At 30.0% G+C, this 18,609-nt stretch overlaps 1 protein-coding gene across 2 annotated transcripts in view; it reads left to right on the forward strand.

Annotated features, from left to right (window-relative positions):
• The window catches only part of LOC106624136 (uncharacterized), a 216,414-nt gene that overhangs the window by 161,664 nt on the left and 36,141 nt on the right, over positions 1–18,609 (forward strand). The window contains exon 1 of one of the 2 annotated variants that reach the window (XM_070109494.1): positions 8,473–8,499. The exons of the other annotated variant lie outside the window; for it this stretch is intronic. Within the exon in view, the coding sequence (XP_069965595.1) occupies positions 8,488–8,499 (12 nt within the window). The 5' untranslated portion in view covers positions 8,473–8,487. Of the gene's footprint in view, positions 1–8,472; positions 8,500–18,609 lie in introns of those variants that run through there. 2 annotated transcript variants of the gene reach the window in all.

The raw sequence follows: 18,609 nt of genomic DNA on the forward strand, positions 1-18,609 counted from the left end.
GTCCATACATTTAATAATGTTTGAAAGCAAATACTTGTGAGGCTTGCAGAATTTGGCAATTACTTGCTCTCGTTGCCAGGAAAGGAGCTGATGCTGTCCCTCTGTATTGCGTCGTCAATATTATATAAACTTAAATAAAGTAAAAAATAATATTGCAATTAATCCAAAATCGTCCGCGATGAAATACAAATCTATTATTTCAAGGGACAATGTTGTTATATCCAATATGTTTGCAGAATTTTTCAAACTACTGTAATAATTCTTCTAAAATTCTTTCCTATCAGCACGTGCTGTGTCCGAATACATTAATTGACGCTTCAATTACCTACTTAATTCAAATAAGTTAAAATCATCTTTTAGTTACGACCCAGACATGATACCCTCATGCTCCCTAAAAAATAGTGAAAAATATATTTACTTGCATTTGACCAGAATATTTAATTTCTCTCTTAATTACAGTATATTTCCTTCAATATGAAAACTCCTGGGCTTTCAGCCAAAATTTCTACAACGGGTAGCTTCGTATCTTTATAAAAGAACACAACGAGTGATATTTGAGGATACTCAAACCTTGTTCCGCAAGGTAGTCATCCTGGCCCGATTCTGTTCTTGTTGTTTATTAACGATATCTCTTCAGTGATATAATTCTCAAAAATTTTATTATACGCTGACGACGTAAAGCTTTTCAAATCATACACTTCAACTGGGGAAAGGTGTCTGTTGCAAACAGACTTAAACAATTTAGTTGCATGGTGTGATAGAAATGATTTGCCATTGAATCTCAATAAATGTAAGACGATGTGCTTTTCCCGTAGATCTGTGCACCCCTCTTCTTATGTAATAAAACACCATATTCTAGAGCAAGTTTTTAACTATGTTGATTTGGGAGTTAATATTGACCCTAAGCTTGATTTCAGGCTTCATATTGATACCATGGTCTTGAAAGCAAAAGCTGTCCTCAGTTTTGTTAAACGTTGGTCTAACGAATTTAGAGATCCATATATTACTAAAACACTTTATACAACTTTGTTTAGATCTATATTGAAATATGGCTCAGTTGTAAGGAACACTAGCTACCAAATCCAGTCTGACAAGTTAAAGTCTGTTCAAAAACAATTTTTACATTTCGCCTTGGGACATTTCCGATGGGATTCAAGTTAAGTCTAAAATTCTAAAAATTTTGAATGGAACAGTTTGCAGTTCTTTTCTTCTATCTAAAATTAAATTTAATATCCCGGTTCGCTTTTCAAAGCAGTTTAGACCTTTACGGTTAAAATCCTGTAGACCAAATTTCGAACTAAACAAACCATTTCGCCGTAAATGTCATGATTTTAACTATCATTCCAGCACATTTGACTTATTTGACTCACTTTTCAAAATTAAAAAGACTTTTCTCTTAATAAATGAACATGAAACAATTAATTATATCTTAACTATAAATCTTAGCTGTTGAAAAGTAGTTTTAGATCCCAACACTTTAAAAACGCTCTTGCCTTTTCTGACTCGGCTAATGACGCACGTATGCGGATTGCGCCCCTCGCGTCGGTTAGGCGGGAGGAGGGTAATCGTTGGGTTATTATAATTACTTACCGAACATATGGAATATGATTTTCATTTAAGAACTAATGGAACTCTTAGAAAATTTGAAAAGGAGGCACCATATGGAGAATTTGAAGTTAATGTATTTGCAACTAAGCGAGGTGAACATTGCGCTACATATGCCACAAAATTTCTTGTTGCAGTCAATTTTGATTAATGTGTAATAATAAAAAAAAACAGAATTGTTTTACCTATTTTTTATAGAATTTTTTTTTGTTTCAAAATTAAAATATTTGTACATTTATAAATAAAATATTTGTTACAACTAAATTGAATAAATGCATATAAACTTGTTTGCAAGAGCTTAGCATTGTCAAATGCAACAATTCAATACAATATTTGTATTTATATACGATTCCTAAAAGCTAACTTTAAATGAGGGATCTTCTTTCATATTACTATTTAAATTAAAATTGCCAACAGTTAATTTCTCTTTAGTGTCTCAACTTCCATTTATTGGAACAGGTGCTAGTGTTGATTCATAAAGATCAATACAATTATTTACATTTGCAGTGTTAGCTTTACGTTGGATGGCTTTTTGTGGAGAACCCTTATCTTGTATTATTTTTAAAGGTCGTGGTCTCTTACGCTTATTTAACACATGTGTCTTCACTTCAGTTCTACCTCGTAGGAATTAAGCGGGTTCTTCTAGTTTTTGAAGCAGCTTATTAAACTCTTCCTCATCGAACCTTTGTAACATTTTATCGATTTCTTCTGGATCAAACACAAAATTGAACATTTATTAATCACTATCAAAGTTTACATAATTTTAAGAATCCATTGCTACACCTTAATGTGATTCCCGTAAATATGTAATTACAATTAGATTATTATAAAATAAAATTCATATTTATATATTCTTGAACCATTTTTTAGTTTTCATTTAATAGAAATGAATGAAAGCACCAAATTTAACTTTGATCTATTTTGTAAATATATTCAAATAAAAGAAAATAATGACGCATTTATGGAGAACAACAATGCTATTGATATAATTAAGGAAAATCTTAGTAACTTGATTGAAAAAATGAAAAATAGTCAATTTTGAAAATTTACATTTTCCATTACAATTAAAATATATTGAAATATTTTGGATAAAAAATTTAAATAAATTACTTAGTTCTCAAGTTACAAGGCATGAGAAAGAAATATATATTTGTAATACATGTCTAATACATTTTTATAAGGAAGATGAACTATTTATCCAAAAAATGCATTGTAGACAAATAGTAACATATGTACCCAAACCTAAAAAAAGAATATTAAAATTTCAAAATTTCAAAAAACAACTAGATGTACCATTTACTATATATGCAGGTTTTGAATGTATTCTAAAGCCAATAGATATTCAAAATTCTACTAGAACTCAAGAGGTACAAGAACACATTCCTTATGCTTATTGTTATTTTAATAAGTGTTCGTATAATAACCAACTGAATCGTTTTAAAATATAAAGCGGTATTGATGCTCCAAAGTATTTTCGATGATGTTTTAGATGTTTACAATCTATATTTGAGTAAACCAGTTAGAATGCTTCCATTAACTGTCAACCAACTTAGGCGTCAAAAGAGGATATAGTTTGTCATACTTCGGTTCTTAGATTCATTTCGATTCATGCCTTCTAGTTCAGACAGTTTAGCTGATTTTAAATAATAATGATTTAGAAATAACAAAGGCTCTTTTCACTAAAGATCATCACTTTGTTTTAATGAAACGTAAAGGTATTTTCCCATATGACTACTTAGATTCAGAAGAACGTCTCAACGAAACACATATACCAGTTCGTTCACATTTCTTTAATAAATTAACAAATGAGTCATGTAGTATCGATGATTATCAGCATGCACAAAATGTTTGTTCAACATTTAATTGTTCCAATTTATTAGATTATTTGTTATTATATTTAAAAGTAGATGTGCTACTCGTCAGTGACATTTTTAAAAATTTTAGAAATTTATGTAAAGGAATTTATTGACTAGGCCCATGTGAATATTATACATCTCCAGAATTTACTTGGGGTGTAATGCTTAAAATAACTAGAATATAAATAGAATTGTTGACTGATGAAAACATGCATAATTTTATTTGGTCGGGGGTTAGGGGAGGTATTATTCAATGTTGTAAACGGTATTCAATTGCTAACAATAAATATTTAAGTGATTACGATGCGACTAAGATTTCAAATTATATAATTTATTTAAATGTTAATATATCCCTCATAATAATTGTGAATGGGTTAAAAACGTAGAAGAGTTTAACGTTTTGAATATACCAGAAGATTCTTTAGTTGGTTACATATTAGAAGTAGATTTAGATTGTCCCACAACCGTTCACAATGTTCATAATGAGTTACCATGAGTGTTTTGAAAATAAAAAAGTTGGTTCAATGAAACACTCAAATTTGATTGGTAATTTGAGGCCCAAAATAATATATATTTTTCATTACAAAAATTTACAAAAATGTATTAAACATTATATAAATATTAAAGAAAATGTAAAATATTAAAGAAAATTCATAGAATACTACAATTTAATCAATCGGATGGGTAAAAAAATATATTGATTTAAATAATTATCATAGAACATAACAAATTTTCTGATAATAGAATAGGGATTCAAGTGAAACAAGTGTCAATTCTGTACAATAAACCGATATATATTGGTTTTACCGTTTCAGAACCTTCTAAATTTAAAATGTATAGTTTCCATTATTATTATATCAAAGAGAAATATAAAAACAATATTGCTTTGAGTTATATGGATACTGATTCATTCATATATGATATTTAAACTGATAAATTTTATAATGATATTCGTGTTGACATTTCAAAGTTTTTCGATACTTCTTCATACCCAATAGAAAATATTTTTAATTTTCCCCGGTTGAATATTTTAGAATGTTCTAGACATGATTAGGGAGAAAATAATGGAAAGTTAATAAAAGACATTATTGGTTTAAGAGCGAAAATGTAATCATTTAGAATTAGTAACGATATAAATGAAGCTAAGAAAATTAAGGAAATAAAACAAAAGTGTGTAACTTCAACATTGAGTTTAAGTGATTTTACAGAATGTCTGTCGGAAAATAAAGTGCCAATAGGTGCTAGAAAAATGAATGCGCGTGTTCTATGTAAATGTATCATATGTTGCTGATCATGGCTGATTTGTGTAAAGAACGCATCCACGCATCGCGGCCCTTTATGGTTACGGGCGTAGATTACTGTGGACCATTTTATTTCAAACCCGATACGCGTAAGAAAGCACCTCAAAAATGCTACGTTAGCGTTTTCATTTACCTCGCTGCAAAGGCTGTATGGATGGAACTGGTGAAAGATCTCTCAACAGGCTCTTTTCTTGATGCACTTAGGCGCTTTATAGCCACTCTTGGCATACCGGCATACCAAGTTGCATTTGATCAGACACCGCTACAAATTTCGTGGGCGCCAAGAAAGAGTTGAGAAATTACGCGATCTATTTCTTAGTGAGAGTCATCGCAACCAGGTTCACGCTTACTGCCTCAATAATGAAATAGATTGGCGTTTTATACTTCCTCGATCACCACATTTTGGTGGTCTGTGGGAGGCAGCTGTAAAAATGCCAAAAGGTACTTCTATCGCTCTGTTGGCTTATCACTTCTTGATTTTGAAGAATTACGTACCTTAGTATGTGAAATTTCAGCAGTAAGTAATTCAATACCTCTTTTGTCACTTACAGAAAATCCAGAAGATCTTGATGTATTGACGCCCGGACATTTTCTCATTGGTGCCCCTCTTATCGCTATTCCTGAGCCTAACCTCACGCATCTAAACTGCAATCGTTTAGATGATTACCTACATACAACAGATATTTTGGAAGCGATGGAGTGAAAAATATCTCACTATTCTACAACAACGAGCGAAATGCGTACTGGCCTTTCAGGGAGTATCGTGGTGGTTGTGGTTAACCTATTAAAAAATGACCAACGTCTATATCGCTTTCATTATCTGTCGCAAATAGAGGTCGTGAGTTCAGGACTGCTTCAATCTGTGATAGCAAAGTAATCATTTCTTCAAATGTCAATTTACTTCCGCTTATCACTCTTTTTAAATAATATTTAACCGACTTGACTCCTGCTTCCCAAGTTCCCCCACGATGAGGAGCTGCCGGCGGCCCAAAATGGCATTGAATTTTATAAGCTTCTAAAATTGGAGCTACGGTTAAGTTTTTTAAATTGCTATTTTAATATCGCGGTCTAGTCCTAAACAAGCTCCGACAAAATTTGTTCCAATATCCGAATATATATGTTGACTTTTACCTCTTCTAGATTAAAATCTAAAAACGCTTCGGTTGTTAAATCACTTACTGCTTCTAAATTAATAGCTTTTGTTGACATACAAACAAATACAGCTATGCATTCTTTAAATATTTTTTGTCCTCTTCTTTTTGAACATTTCATATGAATCGTTAATGCATAGTCTATACCAACGTGTGTAAATGGAATTGACATAGATACTCGGAATTCTGGAAGATTTCCCATTAATTGTTTTGCTACTTCTTTGCGGTAACGGTTCCTTCTAATCATTGTTTCCATTAACTTGTTTCCTCCATGCAAGGTTATTTTATGAACATTTTCAATTATTAATGATAACAAATGTACCTAATCTACCTCCTAGACTATCTAAAATTGGATTTAAGCTTGCAATGCTACTGTTGTGACAAATTTTTTTTTTAATTCTAAACTCTGAATTTCCTCTCTAAATTTTAATTTTTGCTGGTATCTTAGTAACCTCTCTTCAGCTTCTTTTATTTCTGACTTTACTAAGTATTTGGGAAATTTTTGTCTTCTTATTCTTTTTATAAATCGGAAGATATACGCTACTACGCTAATCAATTTGTTTAAACCAGAATATTTTAGTATTACCTTATTCAAGAAATGTTATTCTTTTGATGTTGTTACATACGTTGCATCGATTAAAGAATCTTTTTTACATCGACAGTTATTTATCCATGCTAACGTTATAGATGAATCGCTGTAAGCAAATAGTTTTACTTCTCTGTTGTATTTGCTCTTGCTAAATTGTATTTTGTAACAATTTAGCAAGTAGGTGAGCCGCGCATAGTTCCAGTTTTGGCAAAGTTTTCTTATTTTTAATTGGATTCTCTTTAGTTTTGCCAACAACTATTGTTGAAACTGATCCTTTAGCGATCCCTGATGAACTTTAGTATATACAACTGCTGCATAAGCTTTCTCTGAAGCATCTGCGAATCCATGTGGTTCAAATTTAAAGTGGTTTTTTGTTTCAAACCATCTAGAAATTTTTATTCTTTTTATCTCTGGTATATGCAGCATAAACTCTTGCCATTCTTTTGTTAAATTCTCGTAAAGTAACTCGTCCCAGTTGAGTTTCATCAACCAAAGTATCTGTATAAACAACTTTGCTATAACTTTGCCATACCCATTGGGTCTAAAATTCGCGCCAAATCAGATACAGCTTGTCTTTTAGTAATTTGTTTTTGCGTCAAAAGATTCATATTAAATCCAAAAATGTCCTTGGTAGGATCCCATTGATTACCCAATGTCTTTATTGTTTCGTCTTCTACTATTTTTATTACTTTATGTGCTATTTATTAAAATTGTTGCTATGATCTCACTGTTGTTTGACATCCACTTCCTTAAGTGAAATCCATATTCTTGTAGCTGTTTCGATAATTCATACTGAATGACCTTACATTTATTTATTGAATCTGCTCCTGTCATTAAATCGTCCATACATTTAATAATGTTTGAAAGCAAATACTTGTGAGGCTTGCAGAATTTGGCAATTACTTGTTCTCGTTGCCAGGAAAGGAGCTGATGCTGTCCCTCTGTATTGCGTCGTCAATATTATATAAACTTAAATAAAGTAAAAAATAATATTGCAATTAATCCAAAATCGTCCGCGATGAAATACAAATCTATTATTTCAAGTGACAATGTTGTTATATCCAATATGTTTGCAGAATTTTTCAAACTACTGTAATAATTCTTCTAAAATTCTTTCCTATCAGCACGTGCTGTGTCCGAATACATTAATTGACGCTTCAATTACCTACTTAATTCAAATAAGTTAAAATCATCTTTTAGTTACGACCCAGACATGATACCCTCATGCTCCCTAAAAAATAGTGAAAAATATATTTACTTGCATTTGACCAGAATATTTAATTTCTCTCTTAATTACAGTATATTTCCTTCAATATGAAAACTCCTGGGCTTTCAGCCAAAATTTCTACAACGGGTAGCTTCGTATCTTTATAAAAGAACACAACGAGTGATATTTGAGGATACTCAAACCTTGTTCCGCAAGGTAGTCATCCTGGCCCGATTCTGTTCTTGTTGTTTATTAACGATATCTCTTCAGTAATATAATTCTCAAAAATTTTATTATACGCTGACGACGTAAAGCTTTTCAAATCATACACTTCAACTGGGGAAAGGTGTCTGTTGCAAACAGACTTAAACAATTTAGTTGCATGGTGTGATAGAAATGATTTGCCATTGAATCTCAATAAATGTAAGACGATGTGCTTTTCCCGTAGATCTGTGCACCCCTCTTCTTATGTAATAAAACACCATATTCTAGAGCAAGTTTTTAACTATGTTGATTTGGGAGTTAATATTGACCCTAAGCTTAATTTCAGGCTTCATATTGATACCATGGTCTTGAAAGCAAAAGCTGTCCTCAGTTTTGTTAAACGTTGGTCTAACGAATTTAGAGATCCATATATTACTAAAACACTTTATACAACTTTGTTTAGACCTATATTGAAATATGGCTCAGTTGTAAGGAACACTAGCTACCAAATCCAGTCTGACAAGTTAAAGTCTGTTCAAAAACAAATTTTACATTTCGCCTTGGGACATTTCCGATGGGATTCAAGGTAAGTCTAAAATTCTAAAAATTTTGAATGGAACAGTTTGCAGTTCTTTTCTTCTATCTAAAATTAAATTTAATATCCCGGTTCGCTTTTCAAAGCAGTTTAGACCTTTACGGTTAAAATCCTGTAGACCAAATTTCGAACTAAACAAACCATTTCGCCGTAAATGTCATGATTTTAACTATCATTCCAGCACATTTGACTTATTTGACTCACTTTTCAAAATTAAAAAGACTTCTCTTAATAAATGAACATGAAACAATTAATTATATCTTAACTATAAATCTTAGCTGTTGAAAAGTAGTTTTAGATCCCAACACTTAAAACACGCTCTTGCCTTTTCTGACTCGGCTAATGACGCACGTATGAGGATTGCGCCCCTCGCGTTGGTTAGGCGGGAGGAGGGTAATCGTTGGGTTATTATAATTACTTACCGAACATATGGAATATGATTTTCATTCATTTAAGAACTAATGGAACTCTTAGAAAATTTGAAAAGGAGGCACCATATGGAGAATTTGAAGTTAATGTATTTGCAACTAAGCGAGGTGAACATTGCGCTACATATGCCGCAAAATTTCTTGTTGCAGTCAATTTTGATTAATGTGTAATAATAAAAAAAAAACAGAATTGTTTTACCTATTTTTTATAGAATTTTTTTTTGTTTCAAAATTAAAATATTTGTACATTTATAAATAAAATATTTGTTACAACTAAATTGAATAAATGCATATAAACTTGTTTGCAAGAGCTTAGCATTGTCAAATGCAACAATTCCTTCATATTTGTATTTATATACAATTCCTAAAAGCTAACTTTAAATGAGGGATCTTCTTTCATATTACTATTTAAATTAAAATTTCCAACAGTTAATTTCTCTTTAGTGTCTCAACTTCCATTTATTGGAACAGGTGCTAGTGTTGATTCATAAAGATCAATACAATTATTTACATTTGCGTTTGTTAGCTTTTCGTTGGATGGCTTTTTGTGGAGAACCCTTATCTTGTATTATTTTTAAAGGTCGTGGTCTCTTACGCTTATTTAACACATGTGTCTTCACTTCAGTTCTACCTTGTAGGAATTAAGCGGGTTCTTCTAGTTTCTGGATCAAACACAAAATTGAACATTTATTAATCACTATCAAAGTTTACATAATTTTAAGAATCCATTGCTCCACCTTAATGTGATTCCCGTAAATATGTTATTACAATTAGATTATTTTAAAATAAAATTCATATTTATATATTCTTGAACCATTTTTTAGTTTTCATTTAATAGAAATGAATGAAAGCACCAAATTTAACTGTGATCTATTGTGTAAATATATTCAAATAAAAGAAAATACTGAAGACTGTGCTATATTATCACTGAAAATCTTAATGACTGAAGCATTTATGGAGAACAACAATGCTATTGATATAATTAAGGAAAATCTTAGTAACTTGATTGAAAAAATGAAAAATAGTCAATTTTGAAAATTTACATTTTCCATTACAAATAAAATATATTGAAATATTTTGGATAAAAAATTTAAATAAATTACTTAGTTCTCAAGTTACAAGGCATGAGAAAGAAATATATATTTGTAATACATGTCTAATACATTTTTATAAGGAAGATGAACTATTTATCCAAAAAATGCATTGTAGACAAATAGTAACATATGTACCCAAACCTAAAAAAAGAATATTTAAATTTCAAAATTTCAAAAAACAACTAGATGTACCATTTACTATATATGCAGGTTTTGAATGTATTCTAAAGCCAATAGATATTCAAAATTCTACTAGAACTCAAGAGGTACAAGAACACATTCCTTATGCTTATTGTTATTTTAATAAGTGTTCGTATAATAACCAACTGAATCGTTTTAAAATATAAAGCGGTATTGATGCTCCAAAGTATTTTCGATGATGTTTTAGATGTTTACAATCTATATTTGAGTAAACCAGTTAGAATGCTTCCATTAACTGTCAACCAACTTAGGCGTCAAAAGAGGATATAGTTTGTCATACTTCGGTTCTTAGATTCATTTCGATTCATGCCTTCTAGTTTAGACAGTTTAGCTGATTTTAAATAATAATGATTTAGAAATAACAAAGGCTCTTTTCACTAAAGATCATCACTTTGTTTTAATGAAACGTAAAGGTATTTTCCCATATGACTACTTAGATTCAGAAGAACGTCTCAACGAAACACATATACCAGTTCGTTCACATTTCTTTAATAAATTAACAAATGAGTCATGTAGTATCGATGATTATCAGCATGCACAAAATGTTTGTTCAACATTTATTTGTTCCAATTTATTAGATTATTTGTTATTATATATAAAAGTAGATGTGCTACTCGTCAGTGACATTTTTAAAAATTTTAGAAATTTATGTAAAGGAATTTATTGACTAGGCCCATGTGAATATTATACATCTCCAGAATTTACTTGGGGTGTAATGCTTAAAATAACTAGAATATAAATAGAATTGTTGACTGATGAAAACATGCATAATTTTATTTGGTCGGGGGTTAGGGGAGGTATTATTCAATGTTGTAAACGGTATTCAATTGCTAACAATAAATATTTAGGTGATTACGATGCGACTAAGATTTCAAATTATATAATTTATTTAAATGTTAATATATCCCTCATAATAATTGTGAATGGGTTAAAAACGTAGAAGAGTTTAACGTTTTGAATATACCAGAAGATTCTTTAGTTGGTTACATATTAGAAGTAGATTTAGATTGTCCCACAACCGTTCACAATGTTCATAATGAGTTACCATGAGTGTTTTGAAAATAAAAAAGTTGGTTCAATGAAACACTCAAATTTGATTGGTAATTTGAGGCCCAAAATAATATATATTTTTCATTACAAAAATTTACAAAAATGTATTAAACATTATATAAATATTAAAGAAAATGTAAAATATTAAAGAAAATTCATAGAATACTACAATTTAATCAATCGGATGGGTAAAAAAATATATTGATTTAAATAATTATCATAGAACATAACAAATTTTCTGATAATAGAATAGGGATTCAAGTGAAACAAGTGTCAATTCTGTACAATAAACCGATATATATTGGTTTTACCGTTTCAGAACCTTCTAAATTTAAAATGTATAGTTTCCATTATTATTATATCAAAGAGAAATATAAAAACAATATTGCTTTGAGTTATATGGATACTGATTCATTCATATATAATATTTAAACTGATAAATTTTATAATGATATTCGTGTTGACATTTCAAAGTTTTTCGATACTTCTTCATACCCAATAGAAAATATTTTTAATTTTCCCCGGTTGAATATTTTAGAATGTTCTAGACATGATTAGGGAGAAAATAATGGAAAGTTAATAAAAGACATTATTGGTTTAAGAGCGAAAATGTAATCATTTAGAATTAGTAACGATATAAATGAAGCTAAGAAAATTAAGGAAGTAAAACAAAAGTGTGTAACTTCAACATTGAGTTTAAGTGATTTTACAGAATGTCTGTCGGAAAATAAAATGTTTAATGCATCAATGTACATATTTAGATCTAATTACATACGGTTTATACTCAAAATATTTATAAAGTAGCTTTAAACAATATGAATGATAAGCGAATTGTTCGGGAAAATCATATTGATACTTATGATAATTTTGAAAAATTATATTATTATTAGTACTTTATTATACAATATAAGAAAAATGAAAAACGAAATAAACAGTCTATATTTTACATTGTTTATTTTTTATTAAATTAATATAACATAATTGACCACATATTTTGTGTTATATAATATTTTTGTTTCTGTTCATAATTGTAATATATTGGAGGCTTCAGATGCTATACTACCAAGTGTACCTAACGCCGTTAAAACAGGAAGTAGTGGTAAAACTCCACCAATTTTTGGGATTTATTTATTTTATATAACTATTCTCGGTATGTTAATTTTTTTATTTTTAAAGCTAGACTTCGTAGCATCCTGAGAAATTTTATAAGCCTCATCAAATGACTGCCGCTTCTTTTTGCTAAGCATGTTTTTTTTTTAACTGCCACCAAAAAAAATGTGTTAGATGACACTTTTTCGTTTTTCATCTTTTTACGTTTTTACGTTTTGTAACAAACCAAGAGTTTCCTCGTTCTTTGAAATCACTGTCCTTAGATGTAACACGCTGCCAGGCTTTCTCAGATAAAACTTTATCAGCTTGGTGTCTGATATTTATATCTTTTGCTTGGGAATATGCAATATCATATTCTCTTCAGGCTGCATCTAAAGGATTTATACCCTTAAACTCCTCTTTCTAAACGTTGTCCGAGCTTTGTTCCAGGACCACAAAATTGATATCCGGGTAAATGAAGTTGAATAAGCAAAGAATTAAACAAATTATTTACAAAACCCTGTCTAATATTTTTATGTATTAGTCCCATTTGGTGTTTTTTTTTCCTAATAATATGGATGAGGGTGGGTGAGTTATCATTAAATGATGTATTTATTATAAAGTAAATCATCACTATAAATATAGTAAACACAACATTTAGTTAAAACGTTGATGTTATCAAGCCTACTGAAGCAAACTGGATGATGTAATATGTAGAAAAAGTACAATACGATATTATTTTCGTACGAGTCGTCATAAAAACATTGATTCTTTTTATTTAAGTCAAACCTATACAAAACATTCCTAAACACTTAATTCGTGATTATGCAAGAATTGGATAGAATAAACTTGTTGGAATATACATTTAAATTCAAATCCATTTCCAAAACAGCAGATCGTTCTCGGAAACAAAATGTTAAGAAGCGAAATCCTATTAATATCATTAATGCTTTGATAAAATACAAAGATTAGATAAGGTTGTTAGCGTCAAACAAAAAATAAAATTTATGAATGAGCCCGAATCCCGGCATCGTATATTCCAAGTAAACCTCATGATGATGAATTACTAAAAGCAGCTACACAAAGCAATGTAATGAAAATTAAATCAAATATTGATAATAAACCTGAAAGGCGCAAAGATATCATTAATGAACAATGTTTTGATAAAAAATTAGATATGAACAATTACTAAAAAAGGTTGTAGAAAACCAAAATCAGGCTGAAACGTATAATGATAATACTTCTCCAACTGAAAATGATATTTGAAGAAGAATCGAAGAAGATCCTGATCTGTGGGAATGACATAAATTTGTAAAACGTCAGTCTGAAAATCAACTAAATGAAGACCTTAACAAAAGATAAAATTGCTTAAAAATCTTAAAATGTTTCATACATTGTATGGTCCGAATAGAGATTCAAATGGTCGATGGCGATTTGAACTCAAACCATTAAAAATTAATTCTAAAGATGTTATACAGATAGGAAAGAATAAATGGAAAATGACACCAGGTCTGAAATTAATATTTCATAACGACCCACAACATTATAAAAAGTGTGATTTGAAGACTTATCGACAGATATTACTAGGTAAAAGTGCTCACAAACGTAATTATAAGCCAAATAGCCAAATAAATCATTTAAATATTTGTATCTACTTATATATTATTAGGAAATTGTTCAATAATCCACACTCGTTCATAAGTGGTAGAGGTTTATTGAAATCAATCTTTTGCCGCAAAAATATTTATCAATATTGGGATAACCCTAATGAGTTGGTGGACAGATTGAGATTGCTTGTATCTCAACAAGTGCCGGTCATAACAACCATTAAGACGAGGTTATATCAATTATTGAAGAGTTCCGAGAAGCAAATATTATTAAATAATATGAGTATACATAAATTTTCACATTCCCCATTTAACAATAATAGGTCAAAAGAGAAAACAATTCTAGGCCGAAACAAAAATCTTAATTTAAACAAGAAACGAATAATTAACCTAACTGCTCCTATAGAAGACGATAATGCCATTTCGAAAGTATTCCTTTTAGAATAAAACTTGCATGTGGGGAAGAATTGCATAATATTATATAAACAACTATTGACTATTATTTTATGCGTTTCGTTGTGTTGAAACAACATCCTACTGAAAAAGACGTTAAAGTGCTAAAAATAAAGTTCCCTACCATAAAAGGATTAACAAAATGAATAACAAAAGAGCTATATAACAAGCTAGAAAAAGTTTTAAACGAAGATGTGTTATTATTAAAGGAATCGATAATTTATGGCAAGCTGACTTGGTGGTAATGACTCAGTATTCAAATAGTAATAATCAATATCAACATCTTTTAACTGTAATCGATACATTTTCCAAAAAACTTGGGTCGAAGCTGTTAAAAATAAAACTAAAGAAAATGTAACAAGTGCAATGGCTAAGATTTTAAGCACAAGTAACCGAATACCGAAAAACCTACAAACACAAAATATCAATCATTATTCAACATTTTCATCATTAAAAGCATCTATAATAGAGCGGTTTAATAGAGTATTAAAAGAAATGATGTGGAAAGAGTTTAGTTTTCGTGAAACTTATAAATGGATTGATATCTATAAAAATTTAGTCAATGATTATAATAATATTATTCACAGGACCATCAAAATGACCTCAAATGAGGTAGCTTTTCATGGACCAAAATTTAATATAAATTATATTATATTATAAACATGTATTTGAAAAGAGTATACACCAAATTGGACAACAGAAGTTTAAAATAAAATCAATTAAAAACACAAATTCTACAGAATATATACTTGAAGATTATGAACGGGTGATTCTAAGAATATGAACTAATGAAAACTAAACGTTGAGACGTCGAAACAATAGAGTTTATGTTAAATGATTAGAGTTCTCTTCTGAACACAATTCCTGGGTGAATGATAATGACTTAAATTTAAAAAAAAAATAATATATATATGGGTATATGTATTATAAATAAAAAAGGGTGTTCAAAATAATTTCAGTTAAGTCTTTAATGATAACCTAGCAACATGTCGATTACATTAACAATAAATGGTAATTCATCTATACTATCTGCAGATTATTTCCCTCCCATAGAACTCAAACAAGATTATGTTTGTGGGTTAGTAAGTTTTGACTCGTACAGTTCCAAATATAGACAAAGAAAATAATTTGTTTCACATTGTATGGAGTGTTATTGAGATACCTGTTGGAACATATGAACTGAATGATATAGTTGAGAAATTTACCAACACATATGAACCTTTGAATCTAGGGAACGATAATTTCGAACCGAAATTATGAGCAATTGAAAGAAGTGAATTTTGAGAAAAAATACTCAATTGGTCCATTGCTAGGTTTCAGTAAAAGAATATTGGAGCCAGGGATTGTTCATTACTCTGATTATCCAGTGTATATAACAAAAATAAACATAATATCCGTTGAATGTAATATCATCAACGGGTCATATAGGTATAAACGAAATATCTATGCATACAATACATCACTTTTTTCTTAGAGTTAGCCCAAGATATAAAATCTCAGAAATTCCAATAATTGTTATATATTATATTTACCAGTTAATACTTATCAAATAAGCACTCAAGTTCTGAAAGTTGTTGGTTAGTTGGAACAGATATCAATAAGACTACATTTAAAACCTATCTAAATAAAAATATTATAATTTTGAATAAAAAGCAACTACAAACAGATTTTATAAATAATTTTTAAACATCCTCAAAAGTATTGGCTACAAAAACAAAAAATCTACTCTCTAAAGAAGAAAATTCTCTTGTTCAACATAAAATGGATTTAATCCCATCGAATAAAGAGCTTCTAATAAGGATTTAATTTGAAAAAATTAGTGATATAATAAACATTTTATACAAACCTATTTTTGATAATAGCATAATAAAAAAGAATTATCATAGCTACATACCATACTTACAATCGTTTCAAAACATTGATAAAATTCGGATCCCCATACAAAATCAAGACCTCTACTTTTATGTGCTACCAATGAAAGTATTTTATACATTGAGGGATTCATATCAAATAGTGATTCAAAAGCTTCAAAAACTGTACAGCTGCTAAATAATTGTATGTCCTATTTATTCGAGGAGATACCATATTAAATAAATGGAATAGAGATTGATCGCAATTTTCTAAATTGGATATTGCAACAGAAATGAAAAGTTATGTATCACTTGACGAATTGGAGAGTATAAATCTAAATAATGCAGGATGGTGCCCTTTTCAAAATATTCACCTAAAGACTGGACATTTTAATTTTTGTATACCATTGAAAAACTTGCTTGAATTTGCTGAAGATTTTGATAAATTTATTACTCATTGAAACATGAATTAGTTTTAATTCGAGCTAAAGAAGATGATGTTGTGACTTATTAGATGTTGAAGTTTACCTTAACTCCACTACATATACATGCATATGATGATCTTAATATTAAATTTGAACGAAATCGGTATGCTTTATTATATTATATGACATGTATTTAAAATTTCAACAAAGTTATTATAGACGCACTTCACAACCACTTTTATAGTTTAAATTTGTTGCAAAATTACAAAAAAAAAACATAACTGTTATATAGGGAGTGGGCGTGGTTATTATCTGATTTTGCCCATTTTCACAGCGTATGAAAAAGGGCTAAGAGGAATTCCTAGATTTGGTTGAGTTAGCTTTAGCGGTTAGTTTTTGTTTGTATCACCTAAAACTAATCGAGTTAGGTAAGGGTTATGTATATATTATATAAATGATTAGGATGAAGAGACGAGTTGAAATCCGGGTGACTATCTGTCCGTCCGTCCATCTGTCTGTGCAAGCTATAACTTGAGTAAAAATTGAGATATCTTTATGAAACTTGGTACACATGTTTCTTGGTACCGTAAGACGGTTCATATTGCACCGTTAAAGCTACAATAACAAAATTCACTAAGAGCAAGCGATTTTAGCACCTCAGTGTGTAAATGGGTGAAATCAGGTGACAACCCCGACCTCTCCACGTACAGTTAAAAACTACTAAAATCAAGCACTAAATACGTCAGAAACATTAAATTTTATATCTGGGATGGTATGAGATGACTTTAAAGTAAACGCGTTCAAAATTAGACAGTAGGCGTGGCATCGCCCACTTTTAGGTGAAAACCAATATCTGCTTAACCGATTTCTAAATCGAACTAAAACTGTTCAAGCCCCTAGGTACTGAATATGTAGACCCCAGTGCCTATACTTGACCTTTTACCGAAAATATCGGTCAATGTGAAAGAATATCTTTGTGTCAAAATTAAGTTGAATCGGATCAATACTTCCTTTAATTTAAAATTTTGCCAACACCTGAAGTAATTTCCCGGGCTTTGATCCTTGCAAGTAGCTAGAGTATAAAATGTTCGGTTACACTCGAACTTAGAACTTCCTTACTTGTTGCAATTAGAATTCGACCAAATACAGTCTTCGTAACGTTCACCAAAACGATTCTTTATTTTCCTTATATTATCTCTATACTCGATTTTTGAATGAATATCCATAAGTATTTTCTTCTGTTCTTTAGGCAAAATATGATCAAAGTTTTTGAGAAAATTAAATATATTTACTTCTGTCGACGACATGTCTTGGATTACTGAACTTTCATATGCAATCTTTGATAATAATGATCAACCTGAATTTTATTTATATTTATTTTTTTTATTTTATATATTTTTTTTATTTAACAGAAAGATAATTATAAATAATTATATTACAGTTTAAAGGCTCTAGCAACGAAGGCTATCGGACTAACGATAATAAATATATATTCGGTAATTAACTACAATAGTTAAAGAAAAGGATAAAGATCTAAAAGGAAAGTCCTTGAGCAACAAGTTGTCTGTCAGTATGATAAATATAACTTAAATATGATACAGTAATCCAGTTTGGTATATAAGCTTATGCAAATCTTTTAAGCTATCTAAAGAAAATACTGTTAGCAGATTTGATAGTGTTTTGTTCTGAAATATGATGTTCCTCGCGTTTGAGTACTTTCTGGATGCATCAAGAATGTGGTTAATTGTCAGAGGACAATTGCATGCTTGGCAAGATGGAGCAGCAGAGCCACTTAGGAGATGTTGATGTGTGACTGCTGTGTGTAGTAGACGTAACCTAGTGAATATTTTATTTTGCTCTGTAGAAGATCCAATTGGAATAGAGGGTGCGATGCCGTATTTGTT

The sequence above is a fragment of the Bactrocera oleae genome, chromosome 5 (genome assembly GCF_042242935.1).
Source record: "Bactrocera oleae isolate idBacOlea1 chromosome 5, idBacOlea1, whole genome shotgun sequence".
NCBI classification, from domain to species: Eukaryota; Metazoa; Arthropoda; class Insecta; order Diptera; family Tephritidae; genus Bactrocera; species Bactrocera oleae.